This window comes from Peromyscus californicus, unplaced genomic scaffold (assembly GCF_007827085.1).
Source record: "Peromyscus californicus insignis strain IS unplaced genomic scaffold, ASM782708v3 Scaffold_4__1_contigs__length_199733344, whole genome shotgun sequence".
NCBI classification, from domain to species: Eukaryota; Metazoa; Chordata; class Mammalia; order Rodentia; family Cricetidae; genus Peromyscus; species Peromyscus californicus.
The window spans coordinates 45,579,937-45,600,060 of NW_026294562.1; the positions used below are offsets into that span (position 1 = coordinate 45,579,937).

Genomic DNA, 20,124 nt, shown 5'->3' on the forward strand with positions numbered 1-20,124 from the left:
CCAGGATGAGTACACAAAGATGGCATATACATACTGTAATGATAGTCACATAATAAATAACTGATAATTAATATTATCATCTGTTTGGCAAACACTAGAGAAACAATAAATGAAGTAATACTGGAAAATAGGCCTCTGAAAGTATTAGGGCTGGTCCATCTAGGGTTTATAAGGTAAGATGTCATTTGTGGTTTTAAATTTTTATTTTCACTATTAGTTGAATTTAAGGGTTTCCATCTACTCGTCTTTATGTTTGTTTTGTTTTGATTTAGGGATGGGGTAGGTGCTAAGCATTGCTCAGCAAGCCTTCTGTCACTGAGTCACCTCCCCAGTTCCCATTCTTTGTTAAGTAGTGTACTTAAACCAAAATGAAAATTGATCTATATATTCTGTATACTCCATATGCTCTGTAATGATTCCTGTCTCTACAAAATAGATTCAAGGTTTCTGGAAAATTACCTCTTGTTTCGTTACGAATCTCGGATAAAAAATTTCAAGGGATTATGGAATTGTTTGAAAGCATTCCAAAACCTAAACCCATAACTGATCTACCTGCCCCTGCCAAATCATTCCAGGTAAAGTCTTTTTTACAATTAATGAAATATTAAATTGGAAAATAGATTTCAAAGTAGTAGATGAAATTACCACAGGTGAAATTACTTACAGACATTTTAATTTTTAGCAGAATTGCGTCTTTTACCTAACATCTCCGTGATGCCCATTTACATTATGAGTATTTAAAATTATGGGGAAAACCACTACTTTGAACTTACTTGTACAAGTATTAGGTTATACCTCTGTCCATTAGATAAATTCCTAACTGGAGTTGTTGAGGAAAAGTATTGTAATTTTTAAATTTTGATGAATTTTGTCAACTTTCCTCTCATGAGTATTAATTTATTAACAGTGAATGAGTCTTTCTCTGCTCTAAATTGTCCTGAGTGTTAGCCATTCTTAATATTTTACTCTATGAAAATATTCCCTTTTGGATTTAATTTGTGTTGTTTAAAGGATATGTTTGCCTAAGTTTATTGACTGCTTGAATTTCACTTTTTTGAACTGTTATTATTGTCAAATATATGTACATATTATGGCTTTCTAATTATGGAAATTTATTGTTCATTTGGAATTACTTTTTCACATTTGAATTTTAGTGCACATGTAAATTTATTTTTATTATGAATTTTTATTTATATATAGCTATTTTCTCATACCTTTGATTTCTTGACTATTATATGATTTTTCTCTTCCTAAAATACTTTAAGAAAGGAAATATCTAATTTTTTTATTTCCACACTCTTGGGTTATTTGTAAATCATTAAATTTTCTACTTTTTAAATAATTTACAATTTGAAAAAAATAGCAAAACAAGTTTGTGGAATCCCCATTCTCTAATCCATTTGATAGTGAACTGCTGATATACTGTCCTGTTATTCCTGACCACTTTAGTGTTTTACAGTGTTTTTTCTGCTTTGCTGTTGAGCTTTCTGTTTTATTAACTCTGTTGAAGAGCATGTGTTTTGAATTTTGATGAAGTAATATTTATTATTTTCTTTTTGGATAAAGTTTTTAAATGTGATATCTCTGAAACCTTCGCCTAATAATGAAATAGATTTTTTCCCTGTGTTTCATTCTAAAAACGCAGTAGTCTTAGAGTTACTTTATAAGTGTATGTGAATTTTACATTAATATTTGAATGTAATCTTTTAACATCTTCAGTCTAGTTTTACATCTGTTTAATTATATCAGTTTCATTTTTTATATATATTTTCCTCCTGAGCTGATTATATATGCTTGTGTCTGTTTCTTTTCTTTTTCAGTGACTGCTGTCTACCTTTTGCATTTATATCTTTTTTTTCCAGTAGAAATCTGTCATAATTATACAAATAGTTTCATAGTAAGTACTTTAAATAGGCAGGGTAAATTTTCCATTTTTTTAAAATAGCTTTGATAATTTTATAATCAAGTTGTCAATTTCCATCTAAGTCTTGATGAGTTTGGTAAGGATAGTATTATTTACTAAATAATATTATTGAGAATTGAAATCTTAGCACTACTATGTCTTCCAATTCACTCTAAAAGTATATTTCTCCAGTATGTCATTTTAGTGGTTTGGGGGGAAGGTTATAACTTAAACAAGTATATACTACATATGTTTTGCTAGGTTTATACATACTGTTTGGGCCCTGATTGTTTTCCCTCTGAATTCATATATGGAACCTTAACCCCTACATCTATATCTTAAATTGTGACTGCTTTGGAAGTAGGGACTTTAAAACAGTGATTAAGTTAAAATAAGACCATTAGGATAGGCCCTAATTTGGGACTGATTAGTGGCTTCACAAAAGGAAATTAGGAATAAAAAGAGACACCAGAATACATGTGCACACAGCAAAGGCCAACTAAGAATGCAGCAAGAAGGCTCTTTGCAGGCTAAATGTAGATGCTTTGAAAAACTTGTTTTATAATACCTTAATCTTGACCTTCCTGCCTCCAGAATTGTAAGAAAATACTTACTGTAGTTTTAACCATTGATTCTGTGATTTTTTTTGTTATGGTAGCCCTGGCAGTCTCCTGCAGATTTTGGTACCAAGAAAGTGACTTGTTGCAGTAGTAACACTTAAAACTGTCATTAGAACTGTGTAACAGTTGAAAGAATTTCAAGGCACGTGTTAGAAAAATCCTATGTTCTCATCTTGAAGAAATTATTTATAGACATGTTTAAAAGCTCCTTCTGGTGAGGACTGTAATAAAAACTACCAACATGTTTTTTAATATCTTAAACAGAAGTCCTTATAAATTGGCAGAAATCTAGCTGAGCTGTCTTCATTTTTTGTGGAATGTAGAACTTCTAAGTGAATAGTTAGCTAATGTGATTATTAAACTATGAAGGGAATGATATATTTTTTTTCTCTTCGTTATTAGAACATTGAGAGGTGTAATGAAGGAAACAAAAACAAAACCACTGTGTGTATAAAAAAGGAACCAAATCTTAAAGATTTGGAAAATGGTTAGTTTATCCATAATGCAAAAAATAAGAGCATGTTATTTGAGGGTGCATCAGGAGTGTTGTGAGACTATTTGATTAAAGAAATTATGTCACAGATTCAAGCATTCGTCTCAGAAACTAGGGATAAAAGGGAGATTAAACCAACTAAACATGCCTTACTTGGACTAAAGGGAACAGAAAGGGAGCAAAATGAAGAAAGGTGTTGAGCTTTAAAAATTAAATAGACCGTGAGAGTACTGCTGAATAGTTTCAAGCACACATTATCCTTGAGCAAAAGAGGAGAGTCATGTCCTCTGGGCAATTCTGAGATCATCATGGGTCACAAACCCATTGGTCTCGATGGTGCAAGATTCAAGGAAGGAAGCAATCTCGTTACCAGTGGACGGGATTGCTGCTGACCAGGGCCTACAGACAGGGCTCCATTTAGTCTTTTCTTATTGAATATGATAATGTAGGCTTTTTTTTGGACATTCTTTACCAAATTAAGAAATTTCCCTCTATTTCTAGTTCTCTGAGCATTTCTCTGTGATAGATATTGGGATGCTATTTCTGAATCTATTAAGATAATTTTATGCTTTGTTCCTTTAGTCTGTTAATATGATGAATTGATTAGTTTTGCATTCTAAATTACATCTCATCTTTGATACATCCTGTATATTGTCTGTTTGATAATAACAAGGTTGAATGTCTTTTATCCTAAGTTGGTTAGTATTAGAAATATTTTAAATTTCAGACTTGGTCTTTTTCTTTTTTTTTCCTTGAATGTTGAAATAATTTTTTAGATTTTTTTTCAGTTGAGCATTCTTCTTAAAAAATTCCAAAATGCTTCAAAATCTGAAACCTCTTGAGCATCATATCACTGCTCAGAAAGTTTCAGATTTCAGAAAAGGGAAACGACTAGCAGGAGGGTGACGTATGTAGGAGAGGATAACTGGGGAATGAAAAACATCAAAATGTATATATGTCTATGAAAATATAATGATAGCCATAATTTATATGGTGAATATACCTCACAAAGTATAAAAATCTTTACTGGTTTATGCATTTGTTAGTTACTAAGAAAAATATTGAAATTTCTAATTTTAGGCCAATTCAGATACTCCATTTTTAGATGTATACCTTCTCTGAAGTACTTGTGACTAGAAGTGCTTTGAATTTCATTGCTTGTTTTTGTTTTTCCATTTTAGAATATTACAAGTATCTGAGGTAGATGTAGGATACAAGGTCAAACAGAATTTATATATGCTTTATATCCACATTATAATATCTGAATGTAATTTTATACAATGTCTTTTTGTGACTGAGTTTTGACTGTGATACATCACATGTAATCAGGTATAGAATGTTCTACAAGTAGGGCTCTTTTTATCTTCATACATGTTTGGATTTTGAAGCACGTTAGATTTCAAATTAGAATTTCTCAACATATTGTATATTTTTTTAGGAATTGAGGCTTTAGTGTTTGTTCTTAACAGGTATTAGATCCTACTTTCTGTGTGTAGTATCTTAAAGAGAATGTTAATCTCATAAAATGAGTTGGGAAATGTTTCCTAGTCCCTGAGGTTCAGTAATACTGATAGACCAATTGATAACCATATAATAGTCTCAAAGTATTCAAATAAATGATGCTCATGCTTCTTATTAAGTAAAAACTTGGAAGTTATTAAGCTTTGTAGAGAAGACATGTCCGAAGAAGATAAGCTGAAAGCTAGCTGTCTTGTGCCAGTTAGCCATGTTGTGAACTCAAAGGATGCTTCTGAGGGACTCATAGATTATAAGAAAGCAAAAGTCTTATCTTAGTTAGGGTTATAATTGTTGTGATGAAATACCATGAACAAAAGCAGGTTAGGGAGGAAAGAGTTTATTTGGCTTACATTTCCACATCATGGTCCATCATTGAAGGAAGTCAAGGCATCATAGTCCATCATTGAAGAAAATCAGGGCAGGTACTCAAACAGGGCAGAAACCTGGAGTCAGGAGCTTATGGAGGTCATAGAGGAGTGCTGCTTCCTAGCTTGCTTCTTAAGGCTTGCTCAGCCTGCTTCCCTATATTAACCCAGGACCCCAACCCAGGGGTGGCACCACCCACAGAGGGCTAATTCTCCCACATCAATCACTAATTAAGAAAATGCCCCACAGACTTTCTGTTGTGTGACAAAACCTTTCCTGGGATGATGCAACAAACGTATCTACTCATCTCAGATAGTGAGCAGACCAAAGTACAAATACCACCAAAGTCTAATTCACTAAGTCAAAGTTCACTCATGTAATGAACCATGAGTTTTATTGGGGTTTATATTCAGTTGTATGAGGAGTTACTTACAGGAACAGAAATGACTCAAAGACAGCTGTACCACCAAAACTAATCCTAGCAGGTGTGACAGCTCACAAACCTGAGCATCTGCAGCACACTGCACAGCCTACAGGCAGCTCAAAAGGTTGTAGGGTGTCCTTTCCAGTGCCTCAGTTGGTCTTAACTTCTAGGCAGTTCAGCTGTTTTCTGCTTCTTTCAAGCAGCTGGTCTGGTCTCAGAGTCTTTGCAGCTCAGCTTCATTCATTCAGTCTGAGAAGGACTCTCAGCTTCTATTGCTTATTGTGGCAGGGAAGTACCTAGTGATTCTGATCAGATTCAGGGACTTCCTGAAGCTATTTTGAGTTGTTTACTTTCCTGCTTAAGGATCTTTCTGCAGGATGGAATGTTTTAATCTCTTGCGGAAACTGTTACACAACAAATTCCTACAGCAAGAACTTTTGGAGGCATTCTCTCAACTCAGATTCCCTCCTCTCAGATGACTGCAACCTGTGCCAGGTTGACATGAGACTAGCTAGAACAAGCCTCATTGCTGATTTGGAGTTTTGGTTGTTAAGAGTAAAAGGTCAAACTGCTTGCAACATTCCAAAATCAGAAGCCCAATTTGGAGCAATAGCATGAACTTTTTAAATTCTGTGAAGGCTAAGAGAAGAGATGAAGATGAAATAAAAAGGCTTGAAATTAGCAGAGCTTGGCTCATGAGGTTTGAACTGTCTTTGTAACGTCAGAGTGCAAGATAAAGTCACAAGTGATAAAGTAGGAGCTATAAGTTATATAGAACATCTATCTTTGTTGTAGAATATTATTTTAAGATGTATTACATTTATTTATTCTGTGGAACATTTGTTTAAGGATGCAAAGATACGTTGCATTCTTTTTTGTTGCTTTTGTTTAATTCTGTGAAGCTGTGTTACTTTGCCTGTCTAAAACACCTGATGGTCTAATAAAGAGCTAAATGGCCAATAGTGAGGCAGGAGAAAGGATAGTTGGGGCTGGCAGGCAGAGAGAATGAATAGATGGAGAAATCTGGGAGGGAAGAAGGAGCAAGAGAAGAAAGAGGAGGACATCAGGGGCCAGCCCACCCAGCTAAAAACTGGTAACAGAGTAAGAAAGAAAGGTCTATAAAATAGATAAAGATAAAACCCCAGAGGCAAAAGATAAATGGGATAATTTAAGTTGAGAAAAGCTGACTAGGAACAAGCCAAGCTAAGGCCAGGCATTTGTAATTAAGAATAATCCTCTGTGGGTGTATTTATTTGGGAGCTGGGTGGCAAGCTCTCCAAAGAATAAAAGCAGAAACAACCAGGAACACATCTACCTAAGGTAATTGATGGTGGTTACCACATAGAACAACAGATTTCTGCTGTATAATACACAGCCTTATATTGGAAGAAATTGTCATCTAGAACTTGGATAGCTAGAGAGAAGTTAGTTTCCAGCTTCAAAGTTTCAAAGGGCATGGTTACTCCCTGTTAGGTGTGGATGCAGCTGGTGACTTTAAGTTGAAGCCAGTGCACATTTATCTTTCCACAATTTGTAGGCCCTTAAGAATTAGACTAATTGTACTCAGCATTTTTCATGTAAATTAAACAGCAAATGCTGGATGATAGCATGTGTGTTTACAAAATAGATGTAGGTTTTCAGCTGTATCTGACTGCCCCTAAGTCACTGCCTGACAGTTTTGATACTAGCTTGAGATAAAATTATATACATTCCAGTTTTGTTTGAAACCATTTTTGCCTGAGCAATATAAACTTTTTTTTCTTATTATTATTCAAGTTATAGGGATGCACCAGGCTTCCTGCTAGCCTTGACCACACTTCTAACACTCCCAGCAAATTCTGGTGTTCAACTCTTCCCTTGGTTTTACAGCAACTATGGTCACTTGTCTTTTACCTCATTGTCCTCAGATGATATTTACTCTTTTGAGCATACTTGAGACTTACTGCTCAGAAACATATCATATGGAAAATAAATGAACTTGCAGCCTCTCAGTAACACCATGTAGACAGTCAAACCTGAGATAGAGCACAGATGTAAATGTAAAGGCCAAAGATGTGAACTTTTTTTAACCAAAACAACAAAACAAATACAAGGAAAACAGCACATATACTTGTAACAAATACCTTAAAAATTATAACATAAAAAAAAAAGCAATTGGACATTATGGAAATTTAAATTTTTGTTTTTTTCAAAGGCTGTTAAAAAGAAGAAAAAGAGCCAGTGAGATGGCCCAACGGGTAAAGGTGTTTGTTGCAGAGCCCGTGGGGACCTGATTCAGTCTCTAGGACTTACATGGTTATTGTCTTAGTTACTTTTTTACTGCTATGACAAAACACTACAACCAAGGCAACTTAGAGAAGAAAAAGTTTATTGGGAGCTTGCTTACAGTTTCAGAGGGGTTAGTCCATGATTATCATGTCGAGAAGCATGGTGGCAACAGATGGGCATGCTGCTAAAGTAGTAACTGAGAGCTTATGTCTTGTGACAACCACTATCATCATCATTAGGCAGAGAGACACACAGAATGGCATGGGCTTTTGAAACGGTAAAGGCTGCCCACATTGACAAACCTCCTCCAATAAAAGCCATACCTCCTAATGCTTGTGAAACAATTTTACCCATTGGAGACCAAGTATTCAAACCTAAGAACATATGGGGCCATTCTCCTTCACACCACTGTAGTCATGTTGGAGAGATCCAACACTAAGCTGTCCTCTGACCTACATAAGCACTCTGTGGTATGAGCACACCTGTATACACACACACACACACACACACACACACACACACACACACACACACTACTTTTTTAAATTAAAAACAAAAAGCAAGGTCAGTCCATGTACATTTCCATGTATAAAAGAAAAAATCCTTATAATGTATTTATCTTCCAAATTACTTGCATCCAAAATATGTAAGATCAACAGCTTAATAAATAAGGGAAATAGATAATATGAAAAGATGTCAACTTAATTAATAACTTGGAAAATGCATCCATATTTAATTAAAGAATGATTAGGCCAGGCTGTGGCGGAACACGCCTTTAATCCCAGTCCTCAAGAGGCAGAGCCAGGCGGATCGCTGTGAGTTTGAGGCCAGCCTAGTCTACAGAGTGAGATCCTGGACAGGCATCAAAACTACACAGAGAAACCATGTCTCGGAAAAACCAAAACAAGCAAAGAATGATTAGAATAGCTAAAATTTTTAAAAAGATACCCCCATGTTGAGGTATTGACATGATGAGAATTTACAGTCATTCATTGGTACTATCTGTAACCCCTTTGGTAATTTTGTTAAATAAAGTTAAATACATATTTACTGTGTGATTTAAGAATTCTACATTTTTATCTAAGAGAAATGAAAATGTGTGGCCACACAGAGATGTAGGCTAAAAGGCTCATAGTTATTTATAATATTAAAAAGCTGTGAAAATGTAATTATCAATAAAGAAATGGATTAAAAATACTGTGAAATTTGTGCTGGTTAGTTTTTGTCAACTTGACCCAAGCCAGAGTCATCTTAGGAAGACAGAAACGCATTTGAGTAAAATGCCCTCATCTGCTTGGTCTGTAGGCAAGACTGTGAGTCATTTTTCTTGGTTAATGATGTGGGAGGGCTCATGCCACTGTGGGTGTCCAGCCCTGGAAAAGTGGTCCTGGGTTATATACGAAAGCAAGCTGAGGAAGTGATAAGGAGCAAGCTAGGGAGCAGCATTCCTTCATGGCTTATGTTTTCATTTATGTCCTCAGTTTCTTGCTTTAAGTTCCTGCCGTAACTTAGCTCAGTGATGGACTGTTACCTGGAAGTGTAAGATGAAGTAAATTGTTTTTTTCCTTTCCAAGCTGGTTTTACTATTTTATCCTAGCAATAGAACCCAAATTAAGACAGACCTACTCTGAAAAAAAAAAAAAATACAGGTACATGTAGCAGTGAGGAGTGATGGCTACCTTCTAAGAAAATGTGGTATTCAGAGGATAGTGGATAGGAATATTTGTCAATTGTTGCATCAGTTCATTAAAACCTGCATTTCCAGACCTAACAAATATAAAAGGGGATGTAATAGAGCAGTAGTTCTCAAAAACATAGTTAATAAACTTGAAAACTTTAGAAGTGGAAACAGAGGTTGTTCCTAAGACAATGTCTCATGATCACAGGAAGAATGAAGAAGGCTTCTCCCTTGTTTGTAGTGTTCTTTATATGGATCTAGCTCCTGGATTCATGGCTTTGTTTTTTCTTTGAAAATTTAGTGAGCTTTTTCTTAGGTTTTATATATTCCTATCGAGTAGCTATAGTTCAAGAATTGTATTGCTATCTTGCCCCTGAATGAAGAGACTTTCTGAAAGAGAAAACAAGTAGTTTGTGGTGCTATGAGTACCTACTGCAAAATTGTAATTAACTCGTGGTAAGATTCACAAAATTTAAATCTTTGAAAACCCCTAAGTATTTGTGAATAAAGATTCATATGAAATCTATTCTCTGCTGATATCAGTATAAACTTGAAATCACTGCTGAAGACAATTTGATAGTACTTAATAGAAGTAACCATAAACAATTCTAGTTGGAAAAGTTTTGAATATAAGTATTAAAAGCATGTTCAAGTCCTTAGAGTGGCTTGAAAGTAAAATCAAAAATCTGTAAGCAGATGTTTTTTTTCCCCCAAGAGTTGTAGAAGAATATACACTGACCATATTCCAATTATTTCTTATATTTTTGAGCTAATATAATTACATAATTTTTCTCTTCTATTTTCTCCCTTCAAACTCTCTCATTTATGCCTATTTTTCTCTTATTTAAGGGCCCTTCTTTTATAAATTGTTATGTGTATGCACATATATCCATATAATGCATATTCATAAATATATTCCTAAATATAACTTAGTCTGTATAATACTAGCTTGTACATATGTTTTTAGGGAAGACCATTTATTGGATAACCAATTGGTGTGCTCTTCCCTGGGGAAGTCTGTTTCTCTCACTCTCAGCATTCCATAGTTGCTTGTAGTTCTTCTTGTAGGCTTTGAGTGTCATCTTTCCCTTGTCCACTTTATTATTTTATTGTTACTCTTGTTCTTGTTCAGCTCATGTTTAGGTAGCCGTGTTGGTGAGCCATTACAGATGTAGGTTCTGACATTACTAAGAGGCACAGTCTCAGAGCAACAAACTCTGTGGTCCTTTGGCTTATATAATCTTTCTGCCCCCTTCTTTGCTGTTTTCTCTGAAATTTAGGTACAAGAGTTGTTTTGTAGATATATCTATTAGGATTGGGCTCCACACTTTTCATTTTAATTGGTTGTGGTTTTCTGTAGTGGCCTTCATCTATTGTAAAGACAAGTTACTTTGGTGAGGGCTGAGGACTACATTTATCAATGGATATAAGGACAAATATTTAGAATGTGGTTAGGGATTATGCTGGTTTAAAATGATGGTTATTGGTTCCTTGATATCCATGACTTCAGTAGCCCTGGGTAATTGGTAGTTTATATTGCCAGGCATGATTTTCTTCTTAGGCAGATCTTCAGTTCAAGTAGAGAGCTGTTGGTTACCACAAAGGTATGTGTACCACTACTGTACATTCTGACTTATTTACATGTGTAATGCAATTTAATAGGGAAAATTTGATAAGTCATCAGTATGATTAAATTTAAGTATTTTAATTAGGATGCCATAGAAAAATGTATGTCGCAGTAGTCTTTTCTGCGACTTAGAAAGGCTTATATTGTTTAGAAAGTCTTTTGTAGGAGGTTAAATCCAAACAACCAAATAAAACAATATTATATTTGGTGGTGATAGGGAATGTGATCAATAAAGAATATGTAGGATTCAGCCGGGCTGTGGTGGCACATGCCTTTAATCTCAGCACTCAGGAGGCAGAGCCAGGTGGATCTATGTGAATTCGAGGCTAGCCTGGGCCACAGAGTGAGTTCCAGGAAAGGTACAAAGCTACACAGAGAAATCTTGTCTCAAAAAAAAAAAAAAAAAAAAAAAAAGGAATATGTAGGATTCTTCTAGGTCAGATATATTAATGTTTTGTTTCATAGTATTGGTGAAAGATTCAGTTGTGTTATTTATATTGATTTACTTTTTCTTGGAGTCAATGTCTCACAAGGTAGCCTTGGCTGTCCTGGAACTCAGAGATCTGTTTGCAGAACTCATAGAGATTCGTCTGCCTTACCTTCTAAGTCTTGTTTTGTTTAAACTGCATTATATGTTTTTATTAATTTTCCTAAAACAGTATATTTGCTGAAATATCATTAAAAATTAAAATAACAGTGTATGCTTCTCAGTTCTTTTTTTAATAATGATTTTTTAAATTTTATAATTAATTTAATTTTACATATCAGCCATGGATTCCCCTGTCCTCCCTCTTTTCCCCCACCCTCCCCCCAATCTATCCCCCATTCCCACCTCCTCCAAGGCAAGGATTCCCCTTGGGATTCAGCTCAGCCTGGTAGATTGTGTCGAGGCAGGTCCAGTCCCCTCCTCCCTTCACCCAGGCTGAGCAAATTGTCCCAAGGAATGCTCAATCATACCACAAGGTCACATGCTCAGCTATGTTCATAGCAGCATTGTTTTATAGCCAGAACCTAGAAACAACCTAGATGCCCTTCAACTGAAGAATGGATAAATAAAGTGTGGTACATATACGAATGGAATACTACTCAGCAGAGAAAAACAATGACATCATGAGGTTTACAGGCAAATGGATGGATCTAGAAAAAAATCATCCTGAGTGAGGTAACCCAGACTCAGAAAGACAAACATGATATGTACTCACTCATAGGAGGATACTACATGTAAAACAAAGGATGAGACTGCTACTCACAACTCCAGGGAGGCTACCTAGTAAAGAAGACCCTAAGAAAGACACAGGAATCGCCCAACGACAGAGAAATGGATGAGATCTACATGAGCAAACTGGACTAATGGAGGGCAAGGGTCGGAGGGAAGAGAGCTTAGGGGAGCGGGAGACCCAGCTGGATCAAGAACAGAGAGGGAGAACAAGGAAAAAGAGACCATGATAAATGAAGACCCCATGGGAATAGGAAGAAGCAAAGTGCTAGAGAGGTCCCCGGAAATCCACAAAGATACCTCCACAATAGACTACTGGCAATGTTCAAGAGAGAGCCCGAACTTACCTACTCTGGTGATCGGATGGCCGAACACCCTAACTGTCATGATAGAACTCTCATCCAATGACAGATGGAAGCAGATGCAGAGATCCACGGCCAGGCCCCAGGTGGAGCTCCGGGAGTCCATTCGGCGAGAGAGAGGAGGGATTGTATGAGTAAGAGATGTTGAGACCATGATTGGAAAAAGCACAGGGACAAATGGCCAAACTAGTGGAAACACATGAACTATGAACCAATAGCTGAGGAGCCCTCTGGATAAGTGAGACAGGTGATTAGCTTGAACTGTTTGGGAGGGCCCCAGGCAGTGGGACTGGGACCTGACCTTAGTGCATGAGCTGGCTTTTTGGAGCCTGGGGCCTATGCTGGGACACTTTGTTCAGTTTTTAATATCAGGTTTGGGCTTGCTTCTCAAAGATGTCCTTGAGCTGGTTTCTAGGCTAAGTAAAATTTCAAGTTAAAACAGATCTCACAATCCTTAGAGATTCCCAAGGAAGTTACTATAGGAGCTCCACAATTATACTTACCAACAAACTTAAAAAAGTACTTTCTTTAAAAATAATTATTATACTAGGTTATAAACATGCATTTTTATACTAGTATATAATATACTTTGAGCATATTACTTCTGTAAAAGCACTTCTTCCTTTTTTTTTAGACTGGCCAGATGACACAGATTTGTTATCTTTCTGCCTCCTGTCACAAATGTTAGGATTAATGGCATGATCTACAGTGCCTAGCTTTATGTGGTGTTTTTGGGGGGTCTAAACCTAGGACTTTTCGTCATACACTGTCTACCAACTGAGATACAATCCAAAGCACTTTAAGTTTCATACATCATATAATTAATTAGGCTTTAGACCTGATTTCTTCTCAGATTGAATTCAGTAGGTTTTTTTGGTCAAAATTATTATATAAATTTGTATAAAATGTCTTTATTCTGATTGACAGTAAGTTACTTTTGTTTTAGATTCAAGCATCTACTTCTTTGCCAGTATCACAGATTTCTCAGAAGTTAATCCCTTTATTTGAACAGCCTTCTGTTGCTGAAGACGGTAAAGTGAAACTGCTTAAAAATTTTTTCTTTATTACACATGTATAATTGAGGTAGTTTACATTTGAGGGATTTTTTTTCAGATAATTATGGGTAGGGGTATAAACATCTTTTTCTTTTAACATTAATTTCTCTGTATAGAATGATTAATAAGAAAAAAATCAACAAATTAAAGTTTATGTCACATGTACATCAGATACATTCAGAAATGAGTCACTCAAATGGTGATTACAAGTTGGAACAAAAGGAAAGAAAAAGGTGGGCTTCTAAGTTGAGGGATTCAAGTTGTAGGTGGTGAGGCTTATCATCCAGAGTAAAGTCAGCGACCTTGTGATAAGAGTGCATTGACCATGCTTCCGAAGAAGGCCTGACTTCAAAGAATAGCTAGTGCAAGTTGGCCTTGAGGAGGAGGAAAAACAAAACAAAACACCACAAAGTTGGTGCTTGGGTGGGAAGAGAAGTGGGGGTGGATCTGGAAGAGTTTACAGAGGGACAGTGAACATGATCAAAACACCATTGTCTGAAATCCTCCCTGATAATTTTTAAATAATTTTAGATACATTTACATATTTTTAAGAAGAACGGCTTTATTGTAGAGGGAGACAGCAGTATAGAGGTACTGTCCTATGTGCATTTTAGCATCCATATGAAAGGGAAGCTTGTGCTTTATTAGCAGAGCTCCTTCTGTACTGCTTATAGACTCGTCTCAGTAGAGTCCTCGTGCAAGATGGTGTTCGTTGGGAATGATCTGTCCTCCAGTTATAGGGAATGCCAGGCGGCAGCATTGTTCCTCAGATTCGTTAAAATAATATAATTTAAGTAATCTTTAAAGTTACATTTGTAGTGGTATCACTTTAACAAGAATAATTTGTAATTTTAAACCTAAGTATTACTAACAGAAGTCATTATTGAGTTTGCCATTAAAAAAAAAAAGAAAGTTTATAGATGCCTAATTTATAATGTAGTATTTGAAGAAATTTGAGATAGTAAACTTTTTTTCTAATCTTTTTTGTTAAGGAGGAAAATGATATTTTAATATCTGCATTTACATATAAAACTTATTTTGAAATATTCCACTGTCACATGCCTGCTTTTTTCATGGCCATGTTGGAAAAAAATATATCCTATATTTTCAAGACTTTATTTTTTTATTTTTTTATTTTTCTTGGTTTTTCGAGACAGGGTTTCTCTGTGTAGCTTTGCGCCTTTCCTGGATCTCGCTCTGTAGACCAGGCTGGCCTCGAACTCGCAGAGATCCATTTTCAAGACTTTAAAGAAGACTAAATCTCAGAGAAAGTTTTGTATTCTTTTGTTATCTGGGAAATTTTTTGTGGGTATGTGGTGAGCAGAGAGATGTTATGTATGAAATCACGTGCTCTAACCAGTTTTAGTTAATTAGGGATGTATTGCAGTTTAGTATGTTTTGAACTTTCTTTTACTAGTCCTTTTTGTAATATTTTTTATCTTTGAAATTTTCATAAATTTATATAGCATGTTTTAATCTTATCCATCTACCACTACTCCTTCCAACCTCCCTTTGTCCTCAACACTCTGTATCTCTGACTTATGTCCTTTGTTATTGTTATTAATAACTCCTGAGTCCAAGTAGTGCAACACATATGCACATGAGTGTGCGGCTATCCTCTGAGGCATGAGCATTCTGGTAGGGGCCATGTCCTTAAAGAAGAGTGATTTTCCCTTTTTAATAGCCATCTCCTTCCAGTAGTGTAACTAAGTGGTTTAATATTTTTACTGTTTTGGATCCTAAACTTTTAATATAAATTCTAGGGAAACATGGCACTCTGCTCTGCTGGTAACTTTTAAATTAAAGGTCCTTGTAGGACATAATGGAAAATCTTTAAGATACCTCCCAAAGACCTAATCTGCCAAAGAAAACAAGTTATCAGCAACTAACAATAGTTTCTTCCTAAATTTTTATTAATTCATGCCTGCAGGGAAAACTTAAAGAAGGTAAGCAAGATGGGGCAGTGGTGGCTCAAGCCTTTAATCCCAGCACTCAGGAGGCAGAGGCAGGTGGAACTCAGTGAGTTAGAAGCCAGCCTGGTCTACAAGCGAGTTCCAGGACAGCCAGGACTACACTGAGAAACCCTGTCTCAAACCCCAACTCTCCCCCACCCCTAAAAAAAAAAAAAATGTAACCACACCTGTACTGAATTCACATATGGGCAATTGTTAATCAGTTTGGTATATTTAATTCTCAAAGATATTTACTAGCCATTGTCTGAGCATTGGACCCATTCCTGTACCTAAATAATTTGCTCTTTCCCTAAAATTGTTACATTCCTCATCTTTCCCTCCCGTGTAAAGAAAGCTGGAATATATGGACCTCATTGGAACACATGGACAATCACAGTGTTGTGGTTGATTCTCTCACCCCAGTTCATATTAATTCATTTTTGTATCTTTTCTGCTGTTTGTAGTCAGTTCATTCCAGCAAACCTGTAAACTTTAATCATCAAAGGGAAGCTTTTCCTTTTTACCCTACAGTAAATCTACTGACAAAAGTATAGGTCATGGTTGGGGCAGGTAGTGTGAGAACTCCTCACACTACTCAATTTAAAACTGTTTTCATTGTTTTGAGTAGTTGATAAGTGGAATCTTTCATCTACTATTTTTATAACATGGTTGATTACTGATAAATAAAATTACATTAAATGAAGCTGTAGTTAAAGGGATGCTCTATTAACATTTCTGGGCCTGGCCTCTGTTGCTAATATTACAGAATTGTAAACTGAGTCCTGTTACACTATCCAGATATAGGATAACGTAGTATGTTGCTTTCAGTATTCATAATGTACACAATCATTATTTTAAATACATGTTATTGTTTTTTGTTATAAAACAATATATATGAGTTTTTAAAGTTGATTTTTTTCATTTTTGATTTGGGAGAGAGAGCTCAGTGTTTAAGAGTTCATGATGTGCTTGCATAGGATCATAGTTCAGTTCCCAGCACTCACACTGGGCAGCTCTCTACTGCCTCTTACTCCAGCTCAAGAATAAAAGTTGCCCTCCTTTGTACTCTGTGGGCACCTGCACACAGATACACACAAATATACATAATTAAAAATAAAAATGAATCTTAAAAAATGATTTTATGCCAAAGATTACATAATTTATAATTTCTATAATTTTTATTCTTTGCAATGTTATTTATTCAAAATTAATTTCTGTATTCTTTTCTCTAGCTTTTGTGTTCAACTTTTAATATAGACCCATAGCATATTAATGCTTACATTATTTCAGAAAAAATATAAAAATGATAAACATAGATTACTTCTGTTGTTGACTTAAAATATTTTATTAAATTTAGATTCAGAGGAGGAATTTTTTGATGCACCCTGTAGTCCTTTGGAAGATTATCCTCAAATTCTATCTAAATTTAAAAGTTGTGGACCTAAAAAATTACAAAAGAAAAATAGTTCAATGAATTTAATTCAACTTAAGATGCGGTTTGAAGTAGCAGAGGTATGTATTATGATTACATAAATGTCGGTTATGTGAATTGTCATTTATACTTTGTGCAGTTTACTTATATACTGTCTTTACTAATAGATACTGTTCAAGGTATATGGAGATATGGTGTATGGTTTCCTTCATTTTTTTAAGATTATCTTTTTTTTTAATTAAGAAATTCGTTGTTCATTTTACCTACCAACTACCTCCTCTGTTCCCTTCTCTCTTCCCTACCAGCCTTTCTCCCCCAAACTATCCCCCATTCCCTCCTCCTAAAAGGTTAGGCATCCCATGGGGAGTCAGCAAAGCCTGATACATTCAATTGAGGCAGGTCCAAGCCCCTCTCCCTGCATCAAGGCTGTGCAAGGTGTCCCACCATAGGTAATGGGCTCCAAAAAGCCAGCTCATGCACCAGGGTGTATCCTGATCCGACTGCCAGCAGGGCCCTTATCTTTCTTAAGAATTAGTGTTTAAGTGGTATATTGTGGGCAGTTTTCCAATACATATTTTTTGATGATGATTATACAATGTAAATATGCATTGTATGTGTGGGGGAAAATAAAAAATCAATACTAAGTTTAAATTCTTAACATACTACATATATATCTTCTGTATTCATACATGGTTATCACATAGGTGACCTATGTGCTTTGCCTTTCTTCTACAGGTTTTGATTCAATTTTATCACCTTGTGGGAGACTGTGAACTACCCGTGCTAGAAATGGGTGTTTTAGGATTGGGTACAGAAGTTGAGATTAGAAAATTTGATTTGAAAGCAAATGCCTTTTTGAAGGAGTTCTGGTTAAAATGTCCAGAATACTTAGGTAAGACTATTAAAATATATAAATTACTTTCAAATTTGTTTACCTACTGTAGAATTTTCTGTTCCTTAGACTTTGAATCAATATATTTATATTATGAAATAGTTTGAAAAAAGGAGAGACAATTACATTCAAATTTATATTAGTTTATTTTCTTTAATACATTTTTAATTAAAATATAATTACATCACTTACCTGTAGCTGAAGTTTTCCTGGTCCTGCCTGGCTCCTGCGGCCCTAGGGATGCTTGGACCTAAGTCAACACACAGAGGCTTATATTAATTAAAACTGCTTGGCCGTTAGCTCAGGCTAACTATTGACTAGCTCTTATACTTAAATTAACCCATAATTCTTATTTATGTTTAGCCACACGACTTGGTACCCTTTCTCAGTTCTATCTTCACATCTTGCTTCCTCTGTGTCTCACTCACAACTCCTCTCTCTTCCCAGAATTCTCTTCTCTCTTTGTCCCGCCTATACTTCCTGTCTGGCTATTGTCCAATCAGCACTTTATTTATTAACCAATCAGAGCAACACATTCACAGCATACAGAGCAATATCCACAGCACTTACCCTTCCCTTCCCCTCCAACCCCTCCCACACACCCTCTACTATCAAATCAATAGTACCTTTCTTTCTTTGAATATTACATATATGTGTGTATACACAAATACATAAATATAATCTGCTGAGTATGTTTTTGTTGCATGTATATGGATGACTTGAGGGCTGACAACTTTGTATTAAATAAATAGCTTGGGTGATCATCCCTGGGAGAGGCTAATTCTACCTCTCTTCAGCAGTCATTAGTTGCCTATAGTTTGTTGTCTAGTGTCAAGACCCTGTGAAATTTTCTCTATTCCACACTAGCATGGCTACTGATATTGCCATTGTTCTGGTCCTATTTGTGCAACCATTTCTAGAAGAGACTGATTCACAGCAGACTTCCTGGCTCCTATCATCTTTCCACTCCCTCTTCCATGATGTTTGTTTCCTGAGCCATAAATGTAGCAACTGTCACATCAGTGTATCCATTGATCTCTGTATTGTGATTTTCTGCCATAGTTTTCATTTGTTATAAATCGAAGCTTCTTCCAGGTGGTCGGTGGTGGTGCACACCTTTAATAATAACACTTGGTAGGCCGAGGAAGGCAGATCTCTGTGAGTTCAAGGTCAACCTGGTCTACAGAACTAGTTCCAGGACAGCCAAGGCTACACAAAGAAACCCTGTCTAGAAAAACCAAAAAAAAAAAAAAAAAAAAAAAAAAAAAAAAAAAAAAAAGGAGGAGGAGGAAGGAAAAAGAAGAAAGAGAAGCTTCTTTAATGAGGGGTTGTATCAGCACATAAATCTAGATATTTGGGGCTAGGACCACAGATGAGAGAGAACATGTTGCATTTGTCTTTCTGAGCCTGGATTACCTCATTGAATACAATCTTCTCTAAGTGTATCCACTTAACTGCAAATTACATCATTCACTTATCAACTTCCCCAACAGTGTGATGTGTTTGTTATAGTTGATTCTATTCACATTATTATCACCTGAAATCCATTATTTGCATTAGACTTAAACATTTGTGTTAAACTTATGTGTTTGGTATCACCATAAGCATGTTTTCACTGTGTTGAATATCTGCTGTCCTCCACTCCTTCCTCTGTGGTACCTGGCTTAAAATCTCCCTGTCTTCCATGCTTTCCTTTTTATCTGAACATATGATTGGAAAAATACAGTGTACATCCTTTTAAGGTTGGCTTCTTTTAGTTATCTGTGTTTAAATCTTCTTATATTTTCATGACAGCTAGTTATTGTTGACCAATAAATCATATTCCTTTGTCTAAGAACATTATTGTTACCTATCCACCTATGCATAATAGATATCTATTATGGTTATCTGTCTACTCACTTTATAAAGGACATGTTGACTTCTTTTAAGTTTTGGAAAATTTTGAATAAAGATGCTATAAATAACTATATGCAGATTTTGGTGTAGACCTAAGCTGTCTTGTTTCTTTGGGTAAATACTAAGGAGCATTAAGTGGTGGATTATATGTTAAATATATAACATTTGTAATGAACCACCAAACTCTTCCAGTGGTTATATCATTTTTCATTTTTGCTGGTAAGAAATAAGAGTGCTTTTTGTTCATCCTTGTCAGCATTCTGTTAGTGTCTGGGCTTGAGTACTTCTAATGTATATATAAAATGGCAGTTTGAATTTCTCTGATGATACATGATGTCGAGAACCTTTCGTGTACCAGTTTGTCATAGTTTCTTTGATGAGTGACATCTGCTAAGTTCATTGACTCTTGTAAAAATTATGGA

At 35.6% G+C, this 20,124-nt stretch overlaps 1 protein-coding gene across 5 annotated transcripts in view; it reads left to right on the top strand.

The window, feature by feature from the left end:
• Vps13a (vacuolar protein sorting 13 homolog A) overlaps positions 1-20,124 on the top strand; it is a 216,783-nt gene that overhangs the window by 62,287 nt on the left and 134,372 nt on the right. For all 5 annotated transcript variants that reach the window (XM_052713824.1, XM_052713819.1, XM_052713820.1 and 2 more), the window contains exons 23-26: positions 437-575; positions 13,422-13,506; positions 16,840-16,994; positions 17,650-17,806. In XM_052713824.1, the coding sequence (XP_052569784.1) occupies positions 437-575; positions 13,422-13,506; positions 16,840-16,994; positions 17,650-17,806 (536 nt within the window). The remainder of the gene's footprint in view (positions 1-436; positions 576-13,421; positions 13,507-16,839; positions 16,995-17,649; positions 17,807-20,124) is intronic.